At 49.1% G+C, this 17403-nt stretch overlaps 1 protein-coding gene across 4 annotated transcripts in view; it reads right to left on the reverse strand.

The window, feature by feature from the left end:
* Positions 1 to 681: 681 nt before the first annotated feature.
* PTK2B (protein tyrosine kinase 2 beta) overlaps positions 682 to 17403 on the reverse strand; it is a 51180-nt gene continuing 34458 nt past the window's right edge. Inside the window, exons 20-30 of one of the 4 annotated variants that reach the window (XM_033145210.1) lie at positions 16422 to 16626; positions 15219 to 15327; positions 12634 to 12699; positions 11342 to 11467; positions 8074 to 8220; positions 7270 to 7308; positions 6336 to 6363; positions 5508 to 5554; positions 4617 to 4763; positions 4411 to 4491; positions 682 to 1580 (exon numbers count right to left, since the gene is read on the reverse strand). In XM_033145210.1, coding sequence (XP_033001101.1) covers positions 1365 to 1580; positions 4411 to 4491; positions 4617 to 4763; positions 5508 to 5554; positions 6336 to 6363; positions 7270 to 7308; positions 8074 to 8220; positions 11342 to 11467; positions 12634 to 12699; positions 15219 to 15327; positions 16422 to 16626 — 1211 coding nt within the window. In that variant the 3' untranslated portion in view covers positions 682 to 1364. Of the gene's footprint in view, positions 1581 to 4410; positions 4492 to 4616; positions 4764 to 5507; positions 5564 to 6335; positions 6364 to 7269; positions 7309 to 8073; positions 8221 to 11341; positions 11468 to 12633; positions 12700 to 15218; positions 15328 to 16421; positions 16627 to 17403 lie in introns of all 4 variants that reach the window. The other 3 variants (XM_033145209.1, XM_033145212.1, XM_033145211.1) reach the window with 3 other exon arrangements.

Consider the following 17403-nt stretch of genomic DNA (forward strand, 5'->3'; position numbering starts at 1 on the left):
CTTCCATGTGCATGCACACTTCTGAAGCATCTGTGTGTATCTGAAGAAGTGTGCATGCACACGAAAGCTCATACCAAGAACAAACTTACCGGTAGTTGGTCTCTAAGGTGCTACTGGAAGGAATTTTTTTATTTTGTTTTGTTTTTATAAAAATCTAGCGCTTATGTTATGTTCAGCAGCCAGATTTGCAATAGCCCGGTACTAGAAATCATTAAAAGTTCCATGGCGGGAGGCATGGTTGACTAATGCATGGAATAATATGGCTTTATCTGAACGTCTGGTCAGACTTAGAAGTGTAGCCTGGGGCGTAGCCAAATCAAATAGTTTTTTTTAAAAATGAGGATTGATCTTCATTTCTGGGTTATATAAATAGGGAGAACAAGCAACACCCCTTCCATGACTCAGTCCCCATTATGGTTGGGTGACACAGACCAACATTAAATCTTTACTACATGGAACTGCTTCTCTGCAATGTGCTTTTCATAGCGAACATGCAGTGTGTGGTTCTGTTGTGGTTTACACTGTTATGTGTTGGTTGGAACATACCTTCATGGCACATCAAATTTTTTTTTTAAAGGAGCCCCCTTTGGGTCTCTATCGTTCAGAGGGAGACGTGTTCAAACTCTACCCCAAAATTCAAAGGAAATTGGCATATGAGAGAAAAGTGAGGGTATTTTTCCCCCCCTAGGGTGGGAGGTTGCACATACAGTTCTCGTACATGGCCATTAAATAAATGTTCCTATACAATGTACAAAGACACGAGACAGCCTCCTGTAAGGCTCACCTTGAGAATGTCTCTCATCGAAGTGACGCAAGGTGTCCTAGCAAGCTTTTCCTCCCAGAACTGGGTCTTCGGGACCCTCGGGAGAAACCCGGAAGTGGCCTGGCCTGCCACTGTTCCTCTGGCTTATCCGGAGAACGGTGGCAGTGAGGTTCATGGGTCGCCCCACTTCTCCCCGCCTTTGACCCCCTTCACCATTGAGACACCTCGGCGCCAGAGATACCGGCAAAGAAACCAGACTGTACACAGCGACGCCTGCACACCTACACGCACGGGACCCTACTGGTGCAGGCCCAGGACCCCTTGACAGGTCTGAACTGCCACCCCCCCTAGAACCGGGGTCCTGCACCCCCCCCTTAGCAGCATGATCTACAAGGCAGAGGAAGGCAAGTCCCTTCCCTGCCTCGCACGCAGACGGCTCTCCCCCAGAGTCTCTTCTCCTTCGTTCTCGGAAGACGGACGCGACGAAATCGAAGACACGAGCGTGTTGCGGCAGGGCAGAGGTGGAGACAGAGCAGGGAAGCTTGGAGGGGGGGGGGCTACTTATTCATTCATCTTTTAAAAAGAAAGCCAGCCCTCTGGGTCACTCAAAGGAGACCTTCACTAGGTTGGCTCTCATCCTGGCTTGGTCCACAGCGTCCAGGAGGTTCTTGGCATCCACGGCCAGAGTGTGCGAGGCGGCCAACATCTGGCGCTTACACTCGTCGCTCAGGGACGTCATGGCGTTCTGCTGAGCCAAGCGCATCTTGTTGATCAGTTCGGCAAGGTCCTTGTTGAGGAGCTTCTGGGTGCCTTCAATCTGCCGGGGAAGAGCACAGGCGGACAGACAGACAGATGGACACAGAGACAGATAAGCAGCAGGTTAACTCCAACAACTCATGAAAGCGCTGTTCACACCACTTGTAAACGCCATCTCCAACTCCTCAAAACATGCCATCTACGGTGTCTCTGAAAATTGTTACACATCACATGGGAAGACAAGCAAACTAATGCCAGTGTACTGGAAGAAGCAAAGATCAACAGTGTCGAAGCAATGATTCTTCAACATCAACTTCGTTGGACTGGTCATGTTGATTATTGTCTTCCAAAACAACTACTCTATTCCAAACTTAAAAATGGAAAGCGTAATGCTGGTGGTCAACAAAAGAGGTAAATCTAAAAAGGTGTAGTATAAACACTGACAACTGGGAAACAGTGGCCTGTGAGCGCTCCAGTTGGAGAACAGCCTTGACCAAAGGTGTCATGGGTTTTGAAGATGCTCAAACTCAGGACAAAAGGGAGAAACGTGCTAAGAGGAAGGCACGCTTGGCAAACTCTCACTATGATCAACTCCCACCCGGAAACCTATGTCCCCACTGTGGAAGGACGTGTGGATCCAGAATTGGCCTCCACAGTCACTTATGGACTCAATATTAAGACCGTGTTTATGGAAGACGGTGAGAGATTTCACTTTCTTGGGTTCCATGATCACTGCAGATGGTGACAGCAGTCATGAAATTAGAAGATGCCTGCTTCTTGGGAGAAAAGCAATGACAAACCTAGACAGCATCTTAAAAAGCAAAGACATCACCTTGCCGACAAAGGTCCGTATAGTTAAAGCTATGGTTTTCCCAGTAGTAATGTACGGAAGTGAGAGCTGGACCATCAAGAAGGCTGATCGCCGAAGAATTGATGCTTTTGAATTATGGTGCTGGAGGAGACTCTTGAGAGTCCCATGGACTGCAAGAAGATCAAACCTATCCATTCTCAAAGAAATCAGCCCTGAGTGCTCACTAGAAGGACAGATCCTGAAGTTGAGGCTCCAGTACTTTGGCCACCTCATGAGAAGAAAAGACTCCCTGGAAAAGACCCTGATGTTGGGAAAGATGGAGGGCACAAGGAGAAGGGGACGACAGAGGATGAGATGGTTGGGCAGTGTTCTCGAAGCTACTAACATGAGTTTCGCCAAACTGCGGGAGGCAGTGAAGGATAGGCGTGCCTGGCGTGCTCTGGTCCATGGGGTCACGAACAGTCGGACACAACTGAACGACTGAACAACAACAACTATGGAAAACAATCTTACTCAGCTGCAGGTGATCGCCAAACAAGAAGACACCTTTACAGCAGGCCCTTCTGATTTGATTCATTAGGTTCAATTTGATTCATTAGGCTTCCTGCAACAGCAGACTGGTATAGCAGTAGTAAAGAAAGTGAAAGTCCAAGCCGCGTCGGACACTCGGCTTCCAAAAAATGTTCACAAACCGGAACACTCACTTCCGGGTTTGCGATGTTCGGGAGCCGATTTGTTCGACAACTTAGGCGTTTGACTACCGAGGTACGACTGTACACAATATTCCCCAGCACAGATTCGTTGAGCGGAACCCCAACCACCAAATGCTCTCAGGTGAAAATGGGAAAGTGTCTGATACTGAGTCAGAAGGCTGGTCTAAAATTGGTAGCCCAGTCCAGAAACGTCTACTCTGACTGGTAGCGGGCCCCTTCCAGGTCTGAGGCAAAGGACGGGCTCTGCAAACTGGGACTTTTTAAACCAGAAATGTTTAAGAGCCTGGAACCCAGAAGCTCTTGCTTGCAAGGCATGAACATGTGAAGCTCAGTCAAATCCCTGGTCAGAGAATCACAGGATTGTATAGTCGGAAGGGACCTAAAGTTTCATCTAGTTTAACCCCCTGCAATGCATTTTTCAGATTTTGAATATACCCCTTGCATTTTCCATAATAAATCACTTCCTTCAGGACTTCCCAGTCCACCCCCCCCCCCGGCACGGCATCCTAATCAAACCTTATTTTGCAGCAAAGTTTTGACGCCTTTTTCCAATGGGAAACAAGGTCCCTTCCCAGCAATGCAACCAGAGATACTTTAACGGGAAGCACAAGAGATCCAGTGTGGGTATCATCCCGCGATGCCACTGAGCTACAGACTCCTGTCTAGTCCAATCCCAGAAACAGAGCATGGATTAGTAGGCACTGTTTTCCACCCGCATTCTTGGGAAAATCACCCTGGGGACACTTGCAGTGTGTCAGGGAATGGTCTGAAGACGAGGATTGGGGAATACGTTCCATGGCAGACCAGCTTCTCTTCGATGGAGAGCTGGAGTGGGGAGAGTCGCCCCCCCCCTTGTCCACAGCGTGTTCAGAAGCAGAGAGACAGAGACAGAAGCTGAACAGCTTAGGGAGGAGTTACCCAGTTACGAAATAATGACAAGAGAAGCAGAAGGGAGGGGGCAGCTAGTTTAGACGCCACTCGAGAGTGTGAGGGACCCCCCCCCCTCCCCACGGACTCAGAGATCTGAACGTATCAGAGAGCAAAGGAGTCAGAGGGAGGGAGGAACTTCCCGTTGGTGCCTAAAACGCCGCGGAAGTCGGAAGTCAGATTTAGAGTTGCCAACTGCCCTCCTTGCGGAGAGCTGCGTATTTGTGCTTGCAACATGAGGCTGTAATAAAAGGACTGTAGATCTATCAACCTCTTGTTAATTCTTATCTGTGAAGCTACGGAAGGGAGGGGAGGACTCTCCACGCCTGACACAGTGGAGCACCAGGCAATGTAAGAGGGCAGACAGCCACCCCGCTTCTGATACCTCCCTAGGTCTACATGGGATGGGACCTCGCCCGCTTGCCCGAAAGAGGACCCACCTCAGTCCGTGAAGAGGCAGGCAGAGCCGGGAGGACTTCATCCACGCTCCCGATGAGCTTCCGAAGAGAGAGGCCCACATCCTGCAAAGAGGCAAAATCAAAGTATGACCAGAGACTCCCGGCGGCTCTTCTTCTGCCCAACCCAAGCAGAACCTGTTTGCATCAAAGGAATAAAAGCAGGCGGGCAGGATCCATGCTGGAGTTACCTTCACAACCAGGATGTAGCGTTCTGGCGGGTGGTTGCTGACCTCGTTCTTCAGCTTCAGAACAGCCTTCACCAGGTCCATGACGTCACTGTACACGGTGTCATCCGTCCGGTCCAGGTTGGCCGTGGGGGTTGGCTGAAGCGAGAACTGGAAAGGCAGTGTGGCGCAGTGGTTAGCGTTGGACCTGGGAGACCAGGGTTCAAACCCTTGCTCAGCCACAAAACTCACTGGCCTTGGGCTAGTCACAGTCTCTTGGCCTAATAGGGTTGTTGTGTGTGTGTGTGGGGGGGGGGTTAAATGAAGTGGGGGGGAGAACAGTGTATGACACCTTGACCTCCTGGGGGGAAATGTGGGATAGAAATAAAACAAACAAATAAATCAAGGGGGGCAGGGGTTAGTGTGGGGAAGTGTCCCCCAAGTTTCTTATAGCTGGAGCACACATTTTTCCTAAATGAAAATTTGATGCATTTATGTATTATTATTATTATTATTATTATTATTATTATTATTATTATTATTACTCTTAGAACTGACCCCACGCTCAAATCAGTGGATTTAAGTAACATTGCTTTTAATGGGTCAACTCTGAATATTTCTGGATATTTCTTCCCTGCCTTCCAGCTCATTTGAACCCTCCATAAAATAATACAAGTAGGAACTCCGAAAAAATGTTGCAGCTTATTCTTCCTTCTGCAAGGAGTTCCGCTGTTCAGGATAGCTATACACCTCCCCAATCGGAGGCCTGCATTCCGTCCCCCACCCCGCCCCAAATCAACTGAATGATACGATTTTGGGGTGATCCTGGGCCCACGCACTGCCTGAACCGGCGCAGAGATTGGCTCAAAACGGAGAGAGGAGAAGGACGGCAAAAGGCGAGGGCCAACTACACACCTGAGGTCCAAGTCTGGGCGGCTTCCTGGGTGGCCCTGTGAACTCAGCTAAGCCATCAATAAAAAGGAAACACAACAGTTTGTTATTATTGCTGTTGCTGATGATGACACAACATTGCTAGAAGAGCTGTCAACCAATTCAGGGATTGGACTGCAACTCCAATAATCTCTGTCCTTTGGCCTCCCCGGCTGGAACTGCAGGAAGATGGTGTCCAAAAACATCTGGGTGGGGCCACAGAGGTTCCCCATCCGCTGCCCACTCCACTCACCAACACGGCCGACCCCTCCACCCTTCCTCCACCCCTGGCAAACCCCCTCCATTTACACTTGACCAACCCCCCTCCCTTTACACCTCGCTCACTTCCTGCCTCTCCCTTCAAAGCTCACCCCCAAATCACACTCTGAAGCCCCTCCAACCCACCTTTGAATGATGCGCCTTCCTAAGCCCACGCCATCGCCATGTTTAAGGCAGGGGGTGCTTTGGAAAGCGGTGGGTCAAATGGCACTCTGAAATGCCACCCAACCCCCTTTCAATGTCCCCCACTTCCTCAGCGGCTTGCCTTGCTCAGGTGCCTGCTGACCTGCCATCGCGCTGCGGTTGGAAGGGGTGCCTGAGGATGGTGGGAGCAGCGCGACGTGAAGACAACCTTACAATTTTATTCTATAGTAAGACGTGCTGCGCAAGGTGCAGGGGAGGTGGTTGAGCTTCCTCAACCGCACTGATGGGGAACTCAAGTTCTCTCGAACGTGAAATGCATGGAATGGTGAGCAGAGAATGAGACCTTGCACGGCTGCCCTACGGAAGGGCAAACTGAGATAAGATACTCACTGTATCCTGCCTCCTTCTCTGGGAGTTTCTGAAAAGAAAAGGGGCACTGAGTCACATGGTTTCGACACATGCAGCATAAATCCAATGCACGTTATCTCAGAAGCAAAGCCTGCAGCGTTCAGTGGGGCTGACACTTTAGTAAGCATGTGCAGAGTTTCATCCAGAAAGGAGAGAAATTAGCTGGAATTGAGAAGCAGAAAGATCAGAGCTCATGCTCCTAGACCACTGTCGAGAGCTGCCTCTTATACAGGAAGAAGCAATTTTGGTGTCTCTCAGGGGTGGGGGCCAAATACTGTTTTAATGTATTTTTAATCTTTTGTTGGAAGCCGCCCAGAGTGGCTGGGGAAACCCAGTCGGATGGGCGGGGTATAAATAAAAAAATTATTGTTATTGTTATTGTTATACTGCTCTCCCTGTCTGGCTCTTGCCCACCCTCCCAAGGCCACGCACTTCCCCGGCCCCACTTCACACCCTCCCTCAGTGTTTTTCCCTGGCTGGACTGTTTCCTTGAACTCTACCCCTTGCTTGTCTGGGTAGGAAGAGAGAGGGGCGGGTGTGTAGAAACCAGCCAAAATTGCACTTGTGGCTCCACCCATTTTTGCCTCCAACCTGCGGCCCTCCAGTGTTGCTCAGGAGGGAATGTGGCCCTGGGGAAAAGAGGCAAGACGAGGGGAGCAGAAGGCCAAGGATCCCAGAAGCTCAGAGAGGCAGGAAGGAAGTTAAGAAGAGCAACAGAGCCCTGTTGGCGCACCAAGGCATAGAGCCAGAGACCCATGGGGAAGAGGGCAGCCTCGGAACCGCTGCAGAGGGCGTCTGTTCAAGTGGCGTGGCCGTGATTATTTCCCCCTCGCTTTATCATTTTTCGCCAGGAGAGGTTAAGAAAGTTAGGAGAGCGAGCAGAGGGCAGTTGGAGAGATGTGGCCCACGGACTTACTGGGGGGAAGGTGTGGCTGTTCACAGACGCCATGGGGTCCTGTGGCGGAAGAAAGCAGCAAACATCAGCAGTCGCAATGAACCAGGGGGATTCTGAGGGGGCGTCCGGACAGAGACTTAATACTCTATTGCTGCTAGTCCTTTGTTTCCTAGGGCCACGGTTCTTCAGCCCTTTTTAGGGAAGCTTTTAATGTTTAATAGATTATTGCATTTTAATATTCTGCTGGAAGCCGCCCAGATTGGCTGGGGAAGCCCAGCCAGATGGACGGGGTATTATTATTATTATTATTATTATTATTATTATTATTATTATTATTATTATTATTATTATTATTATTTCAGTTCTTCTTAACAAACCCCCTCAGTTGGCATCACAAGCAGCAATGAATTAGTCTCCCAGCCTTTTTTCCCCTTCTAGCTTCTCATTTTTCCCATCTTAAGTTCAGTTTCAGAATATGGAAATTGCTAGCGCAAGTTTGGAAGGATATTATTAAATAATATCTCTTCTCCTGCCTCCCTAATCATCCCCACAGGAAGCCCACGCAAGGACGTCTGCAAGTGCAATAGGACCCCCTGTCCCCCACCCCACAATTGGTTTGGGGGCTGTCAGGAGAACCCCCAGGGAGAGGAGAGGGTGGATCATAACATCAGGCAAATGATCTGCTTAGTACTACGCTGAGCTCCTCTCCACACCTCTGAAATCAGTTCCTCGTGTGATGCTTTGGGCAAGCTAGAAGGAAACAGATCTCAGGTTTGCCAGTGGCCATCCCAGTGGCCGCCTGTATCGCCGCTTAGGTGGACTCACCAGGGCCTTCTCCTCCTGCCGCAACCACTGGTAGTCCTCCGCCATCTGCTTCTGCTGCTTGTCCAGGAGCTGCCTCATTTTGGCCCGTTCCATCTCCCAGAGCTTCTGGGCTTCTTCCCGGCTGCTGGGCCTCAGGAAGTCCTCCTCCTTTGCAGGCAAACACATGGGAAGAAGAACAGTGAGCAAGCAGAAGCCTCACTCCTCTTTTGCTAGCAACTCCCAGAAGCCTCGCTTCTCTTGTGCTAGCAACTCCCAGAAGCCTTGCTTCTCTTGTGCTAGCAACTCCCAGAAGCCTCGCTCCTCTTGTGCTAGCAACTCCCAGAAGCCTCGCTCCTCTTGTGCAAGCAACTCCCAGAAGCCTCGCTCCTCTTGTGCTAGCAACTCCCAGAAGCCTCGCTCCTCTTGTGCTAGCAACTCCCAGAAGCCTCGCTCCTCTTGTGCTAACAACTCCCAGAAGCCTCGCTCCTCTTATGCTAGCAACTCCCAGAAGCCTCGCTTCTCTTGTGCTGGCAACTCCCAGATTCACCCCCAATTCCTCGCAAGTCCCAGGGATTAATCATAGAATTGTGGAGCTGGAAGAGACCCAGAGGGTCATCTGGTCCAACCCCATTTGAATGGAGCTGAGGGAGTTGAATGGCTGTACAGGATGGCAGCAAACCTCTAATTCACAGATTCTGAGGACCAACGAAAGGGGACAGGTGCCTCAGCTGTGCTCTCATTGGCTTCCCAGGCACATCTGGCTAGCCACTGCTGGAGAGAGGTTGCTAGACTAGGCAGATGGATGGTCTGGTCCTACAAGGCTGTGTCATAGAATCATAGAATCATAGAGTTGGAAGAGACCACAAGGGCCATCCAGTCCAACCCCCTGCCAAGCAGGAAACACCATCAAAGCATTCCTGACAGATGACTGTCAAGCCTCCGCTTAAAGACCTCCAAAGAAGGAGACTCCACCACACTCCTTGGCAGCAAATTCCACTGTCCTATGTTCTTAAAGGTTGCTGAGGACCCCTTTTAAATTAGGGGTGATTTTGTGTGTGTCCGCCCCAGGATATGAGGTTGTGTAAATGACAGAAAGATTAACATCTCTGGGGGGTGCAAACAGTCGAAGGCAATTGGTGTCTTTGCACAGGGGAGCAAGTTCTCTCATTATTTCAGCTATTAAGTGGCTTTATCCATAGCGCGTTTCCTGCTAACTGTTGTGCCCCTGTTCTTCCACCTCCGCCAAAGGAAATGCGCTGGGTTTCTGCACCTCCTCTAAAACCAGGCACCCACCAGATGTTTCGGACAACAACTCCCATCCACCCCGGACAGCATTTGCTCCTCTTTTCTCCTCACCTCCCATGGAAGCAGTCCTGGGTTAACGGAGTCACTGAGCCTTCTGGAACTAGCGGAGGACAGCTAGGAGCAACGGGGTGAGCGGCAGTCGGGGGGTGATATTAGCGAATCGGGGGAAAGCATTTGCGTAAGCGGCGAAGACGGCAGGACAAACGACAAAGGCTACGCGACAAGGAAGGGTGTGCCCTTCCAACAGGTGCAGCGCCTCCTCTCACGCTGCATGCAGCAAGGAGTGCGGCTGCACCTGCTGAATGGCGGCCTGCTTCAGAGCTCTCATTGGGGGAACAGGCCCAGTTCGCTGTGCAATCTGTTTCAGCACCGTTAAGGCTCAGTCCGCCCTACCGCTAGGAGGGTGCCTCTGCCCATGGGTTGCTTGTCATGAGACCGAGAGGGGGTCTAAGGAACCCAGTTCCTTAGAGCTACCAAGGGACACGTGGGGCGAACACTACAGACATGTTACAGGTAGGTAGACCGTGTTGGTCTGCCGTAGTCGAAACAAAATAGAAAATTCTTTCCAGTAGCACCTTAGAGACCAACTGAGTTTGTTCTTGGTATGAGCTTTCGTGTGCATGCACACGAAAGCTCATACCAAGAACAAACTCAGTTGGTCTCTAAGGTGCTACTGGAAAGAATTTTCTATTTTGTTCTGAAATCATTGTTCAGTGCTGTACACATTTTAACCCATCCCCCAAAAGCAAAAGCTTTGGAAACGCATGTCCTGCCCACCAGCCCCCCACCCCCATTTCTCAAATTGATAATTCAGAGAGAGAAATGTGGAACAGCTCATTTTGCAGGGTGGGGGTGGGGGTTAAATGAATTAGGGGGGTGGGGGGAATGCTCTCCTTCAAAGCCCCTCCAAGCTTAGTCTTGGGGGTGGTCTAGAACATAGGAATCTGCCTTAAACCAAGTCAGACACTGGGCCGATCTAACTCACTATGGTCCGCACTGACTGGCAGCAGGAGTCTCTTCCCAGCCCTGCCGGGTGTTATGTAGAATGTCCCAGGTTCACTTCCAAGTGAACCTGGGACGTTCTACATGCAAAGCAGGTGTCCTGCGGCTGAGCTGCACCCCTTCCCCTCCGAACACCAGCTGCTAGGAATCACAAACAGGGAGGTGGCTGCTGCATTTGTGCCCTGCTTATGGGCTTCCCAGACGCTGAGATTCGTAGAACTGTGGAGTTGGAAGGGGCCCTCAAGGGTCATCTAGTCCAACCCCCTGCACTGCGGGGAATCTTCGCTAAAGCATCCATGACAGCTGGCTGTGTGGATGGCCACACTGGGAAAAGAGGGTGATAGATCAGAGGGGCCTTCGGGTCTCTCTCTCTCTCTCTCTCTCTCTCTCTCTCTCTCTCTCTCTCCCCCCCCCCCCCCCCTTTCACACACTTTTCCCTAGCTTTTCTGTCCCCAACTTCTCCTTATCCTTGAGGTTTAACTTTTGAATTTATTTTATAAAATTTACACTCCGCTTGATAGTTCAAAGAAATCTCAAAGCAAAAAGACAAAACAACAAAATGTTCCCGATGCGAAAAATGAACAGCAATGCTTTAAAATTCTCAAAAAGCTAAAAACCAAAACCAGGGACTCAGCTACACGGCTGTTTTAAATGTGTTGTAAAGTGCAGTATACAAAAGCAGACCTAGGTGGTGACAGTGAGCTATGCAAAATTCAATGTATTTTTCAAAACGTTTTAAAATAAAGCATTTTCATGGTGGTTTTTTTTTTTTAAATACTTGTGCAGATTCCACCCAGGTTAAATCTCGCACTAGGTTTCTAAGCGTCTGGTCAGGCTCATCTGAACGAGAATTGTTCTAGCAGTCACGGAAAAGAGGGCAATTGAAGGCGCCTGCCCGAAATCAATAGGCAGGGAGTTCCACATGAAACGACTGGGTTCTTACAAGTGCAGAATGGATGCCAGGCTGCCCCACCAGTCTTACCCTCATGCTGTGGCGCTTGAAGACGTTGTGCCTGTTGAGCGGCGGTGTGTGCAAGGAGTTGACGGGAGATGGGTACTCGATGGGGCTGGTGAGCGTTGGCGAGCTGGCACACAGACCCTCGGGCACCTGGGGAGGCGTAAGCAGAAGGCAGCGGGCACAAAACTCTAGACACAGCATAGGCGGCAGGCGCACAAACAGGGCTCAGGAGACATTTGCATGGAGAGAACAGCACACAGAGGAAGGAGAAAGAGCCCATCTGTGTGCGACAGGGGCAGCCATGCCATTTTACATCCGGGTGGCGCTGCGGGTTAAACCACAGAGCCTAGGGCTTGCTGATCAGAAGATCGGCAGTTCGAATCCCCGCGACGGGGTGAGCTCCCGTTGCTCGATTCCAGCTCCAAAGAAGAGTTTGGATTTGATACCAACCTAGTAGTTTGAAAGCACGTCAAAGTGCAAGTAGATAAATAGGTACCACTCCACGGCGTTTCCGTGGGCTGCTCTGGTTCGCCAGAAGCAGCTTAGCCATGTTGGCCACATGACCCGGAAGCTGTACGCCGGCTCCCTCGGCCAATAATGTGAGATGAGCGCTGCAACCCCAGAGTCGGACGCGACTGGACCTAATGGTCAGGGGTCCCTTTACCTTTACCTTTAAGGGGCAGTAGTGGGCATTCCCTCGAGATTTTCAGACCAGAAATTTGGGAAATCCCGTTCCAAAAGGGGCACCAGAAACCAGCTTGATGTGAGCGGTGGCTGGTGATGCAAAAAGGCTGCTATTTCAATGCAAAAACGAGCAGCCAGTTCAGTTTGCTAATCTGCCCACCGGATGTCCGAGGCTAGATGTGCCCCACAGACTTAGTGCGGCGGTTCCCAAAGCGGGTTGGGTTGCCCCCTGTGGGGCAGTGGGATTCCCTAGGGGGCTGTTAAGAGGCAAGGGGGGGCAGGGGGTGTATATAAACTATTTGATGTTGAAAAACTGGTATCACTAGTTGGAGTCCATCAGTTGGGGAGAGGAATGGAACAGAGTCTCTAGGAGATGGGCATGGCTGGCTGGCTGGCTAGCTGGCACCGGCAACGTTTTGTTGGGCTGCAAGCGTAAGGGTTGAAAACCAGATTCTGGGAAGGAATTCGAAGCAATAAACAGAAAGATCAGAAGTCTTGTTCCGGCAGCTGCAGGAATGCTGACAAGCATCAAGCGGCTGCTACAAATTCAGCAGGAAAAACACTCATCTTTGGCTCAGAAGGAACAAAAATGCAACAGTCACACGAGACAAACGGGAAGTTCCTGGTCTTACCTGGAATTGCAGTTTGGGGGCCAGCAGGTTGGTCTGAGGGGGCGGCTTGTACTTTGGTCTGCTTGGCTGCGGAGAAGAAGGGAGGCTTGGTGAGCGTCAAAGAAATATCAGGAAATGAAGAAGAAGAAGAAGAAGAAGAAGAGTAGTTTGGATTTGATATCCCGCTTTATCACTACCCGAAGGAGTCTCAAAGCGGCTCACATTCTCCTTTTCCCTTCCTCCCCCACAACAAACACTCTGTGAGGTGAGTGGGGCTGAGAGACTTCAGAGAAGTGTGACTAGCCCAAGGTCACCCAGCAGCTGCATGGGGAGGAGCGGGGAAGCGAACCCGGTTCACCAGATTACGAGTCTACTGCTCTTAACCGCTACACCACACTGGCTTTTTCACCAATTTTTTTAAAAAACACACCATACACACACACAAACACACACACACACATTTATAAATATGCACAGGCATGCATTACTCTCATGTCGTAAAAACACATTGAAGGCCTATATTTGCAGTGCCCCAAAGAGTCACAAAATCTGTGCATCAAAGCAGAGTGCTTTGAATAACGGTATTCTTATTTTTCTGCCTTGCATGGTTCCTGGTTGAGCAATACTGAGTGGGCATACTGAAATGAATGAACATGGCTAACTTAGGCATAGCTGTCAACTTTCCCTTTTTTGCAGAAAATTCCCTTATTCTAGTGCCATTTCCCATTGCAAAAAAAGGGAAAGTTGACAGCTATGGCCATTTCCCAATGCAGAAAAAAAGGAAGGCTGACAGCTCTGAACTTAGGTCAAAGGTAAATGCGAATTAAATTGGAGGGGGGGGGATATGAGATGCCTGGAGACAGTCAGGTTGTGTGCATCCACAGTAGTGGCCAGAAGAGGAAAGACCGCAGGGAGAAGCACAGAGAGAAGAATCACCCTGGTGCAGCAGAAGAACCGGACGCCTTCATCTGCCTCAGCTGCAACTAAACATGTCTCTCCTGTATCAGTTTCTACAGCCACAACAGGCACTGCAACCTTCTAATGCAGGGGTCAGCAAACTTTTTCAGCCGGGGGCCGGTCCACTGTCCCTCAGACCTTGTGGGGGGCCAGACTATATTTTGAAAAAAAATATGACCGAATTCCTATGCCCCACAAATAACCCAGAGATGCATTTTAAATAAAAGCACACATTCTACTCATGTAAAAACACCAGGTAGGCCCCACAAATAACCCAGAGATGCATTTTAAATAAAAGTACACATTCTACTCATGTAAAAACACGCTGATTCCCGGGGTGTCCGCAGGCCAGACTGAGAAGGCAATTGGGCCGCATCCAGCCCCCGGGCCTTAGTTTGGGGACCCCTGCTTTAATGGTTTGACTTCGCCCCTGGAGACGCACCCCTCCATTGTCTCCTGAGATAGACAGATGCCAACCAATGTTGTGGTGACAACGCAAAAACCAAAAACCAAATACTGCTGCAGGCATAAGGAGTGCCAATAATAAACAAATGCCCATCTAACTGGCACCTTCCCTTACTGAGGGTTCAGCAAAAGAGACAAAATCAACGTGAGGATGAAGTTTCTAGGCTTTTGTACCATTGAGTGTGCCTAAGAAGAGGCTGCGGCAGGCATCCCCAACCTGTGGCCCTCCAGATGTTTTGGCCTACAACTCCCATGATCCCTAGGTAGCAGGACCAGTGGTCAGGGATGATGGGCATTGTAGTCCAAAACATCTGGAGGGCCGAAGGTTGGGGATGCCTGGTCTGCAGGATCAGGCCAGTGGCCTACCTAGTCCAGCATCCTGCTCTCACAGTGGCCAACCGGTGCCCCAAAGTTAAGGCCAAAATCAAGAGCCAAGAGCAACCATCTCCCTAGTGCCTTCTTGGTTTTATGTTTCATTCTGGTCTTCATTATATTGCTTATTGGGGTTTTTTTTTAAGTTGTACACCTCTTACAGATTTTGTTTTAAAAACTTCAAGCGGTTTATATGAGTTTCAGATAAATACAGTCATACCTCGTGTTGCGTTAGGTTCATGTTGCATCTTTTCAGCTCGCAAACGCAGCAAACCTGGAAGTGTATACTTTTGGGTTTTGCCGTGTGTGTGTGTGCGCAGAGAAGTGTCCTGCGCGTTTTGCACATGTGCAGAAGTGCTGTATTGCACTGTGCGCTTGCTCGGAAGCGCCGCTCTAGTTGCAGACTTTTCGGGGTGCGAACGGCACCCCGGAACGGATCGTGTCTGCAGCTAGAGGTACCACTGTATTTGCTTTTACAAAAATCCTGCGGTGATTCCTGCATTTCAAGGGGGTCCCTTCCAACTCTGCAATTCTGTGAATCCTGAGGAACCCCACAAATGTCAGAAGTTAAATTAAGCAAACAAAGGGGAAAAAATGAGTAAATTAGATCCAACGAAAACTCTGGCTTGCTCTTCTCTCTGCAGAAGCGGAAGTTGGCGTGAGCTTCCTGAATGCCTAAATCCTGCAGTCAAGGAGGTGCCCAAGGCCTATGGACTTTTTCTCTTCCACCTGGAATAACTTTTCCCATGGAGTTATGCCAAGAGAGTTGCCTGTGCTTGGAGCCTGTCTTTGTGCCCGTGAACTTTTCTCACCTTTGGAGGGGGCTCCTGCGAAGAGGGGGGCTCCATGATTTTGGGGGGCCGGTGGCGGCTGTTCCTCTCTTGCTCCCGTGCAATCTCTTTCTCCATCTGGTAAACGTCACTGCAGTCAAAAAGGGAAGAGAGCAATTCAGCTTGGCAGAACAACTGCCTGCAACGTTTCTGGTGGGGATTTCACTCATTTCATTTAACGGGAATGGGGGAGGAATTGGGTTTGGTTTGCCTTTCGCTCTTATCTTGCACTTCTCAAATCAACGCACTAACCGAAACACTGTCATCGTTTGAAATTCGCACTTATCCACCATCTCACCAGATGGTGAGGAGGGGGGTGGGGTAAAGGGATTTAAGAGATCTATTAGGAATGCTGACCATGGTACTCCGACATCAGAGGGGGAAAAGGATTTTGAGAATGGAAGAAATATTTAGGTTTTGGTTAAAATGTGTTGATTTAAATATTTTTGAAGTTGGAATCAGAAGTAACAAGAGCAACAGCTTTACTGAGTTAAGAGAAGAAAGGATATAAGAAGCTAAGATTTGGAATGTGATGTTTTATTTGATAAGAATAAGTTATATGATTTAAGACATGTTGATTATAATTACAAGATTAAGATTAGTTGTAAGAAATTAGATTTTACAATGTTATAAAGTTACTGAAGAAGAATAGAAATGAACGCATAAAAGAGGGCGTGAGGAAGTCCCAAGCTTAGGATTTTAAAGAAGAGAAGGATTTTTAAGTAATTGTGTTGTTTTGTCTGTAATGGGTGTATTGTGTTGTTTTGTATGTGGTGTGGGTATTTGTAATTGGTTTAATTTGGAAAATCCAATAAATTCTTATTTTAAAAAAATATGAAATTCACACTTATCCAAATCCTGTAAGGCAGTTCTCTAACCAAACAATGGATGGTATTCAGTTCAGGTATACTCAGAGTAGGCCCACTGAAATGAATGGACATAACCTAGTCGTGTTCATGAATTTCAGTGTGTCTTAAGCTTAGTTTACTCCAGTGTTTAGAAAACGAATTATGCTATGGGAAACCGCTTGCATTGTGGAATGGAGTCTGCGGAACAAAGGGAATCCTGCAACTTTGCTTATGTAATTTATTCAGCTTGCAGAATGTTCTGTTCCCTAGTGCAGATTTCAGATTTGCAAGGCCAGGGAGTCTCAACGGAGGCAGTGAGGGCTAACCACCTACTCACCTCAAGCTGCAGACCAGCTCTTTGAACTTGGGCCTGTCGCTGGGGTCATAATCCCAGCAGCGGGTCATCAGAGCGTAGAGGATGGGGGGGCAGGCGTCCGGCTTGGGCAAGCGGTCGCCCTTCTCAAGCACCGCGATCACGTCCTTGTTCTCCAGCCAGAAGAAGGGCTGCTTCCCGTAGCTGAGGATTTCCCACATGCAGACGGCTGAGGTGGGGAATCAGGAAGGGGAAGAGAAGAGAGCATGGGAGAGAGCTGCAGGAATTGCTGGGAGGCACTAAAATGCACCAGCAAGAAACCAGACTGATTTACCGATTTAAATCTCTGGACCCGGGGGCACGGGCGTTAATACTGAATTAGATCTCAATTGTTTTATTTAAGTTTTCTGGCAAGATGGCTACTGTTTGTATTCTCTTTGCTAGATTTTGGATACTGTATGTTTGTGTTATTCATCTGAATTACATTCCGTTCAAAATAACAACTGCAATATGAACGGCATCTATTCGTCTTGACACATTAAATGATTTATAAACCCATAGGTGAAGCGTTCGAACTATATCCTTATTCCTCCTGTGCGTGACACAAGTGGACGCCACTTTTGTGGGCTTCCTAGGAGCCGCTGCGGTTCTGATGGAGTAAAGCTGTCTCAAACATCACAATGGTGTGCATATTTATTACAGTGGTACCTTGGTTCTCAATCGCTTTGGTTCTCAAACTCCGAAAACCCGGAAGTAAGTGTTCCGGTTGTCGGACGTTTCTCAGAAGCCGAACGTCCAATGTGGCTGTTGGCTATTGTTTCCGAGGCGCCTGCACCAATCAGAAGCTGCGACTTGGTTTTCCGAATGTTTCAGAACAGAAGTCAAAAAGACTTCCGGAATGGATTAAGTTTGGCACTTTTGTTTTTGCTATTCATTTTGCGTTTTTGTTTTTAAGGCTTTTTGGGTTAATTTGTTTTTGTGACTGTGTGGAACCCAGTTCAGCTAC

The sequence above is a fragment of the Lacerta agilis genome, chromosome 3, assembly GCF_009819535.1.
Source record: "Lacerta agilis isolate rLacAgi1 chromosome 3, rLacAgi1.pri, whole genome shotgun sequence".
Lineage (NCBI taxonomy): Eukaryota > Metazoa > Chordata > Lepidosauria > Squamata > Lacertidae > Lacerta > Lacerta agilis.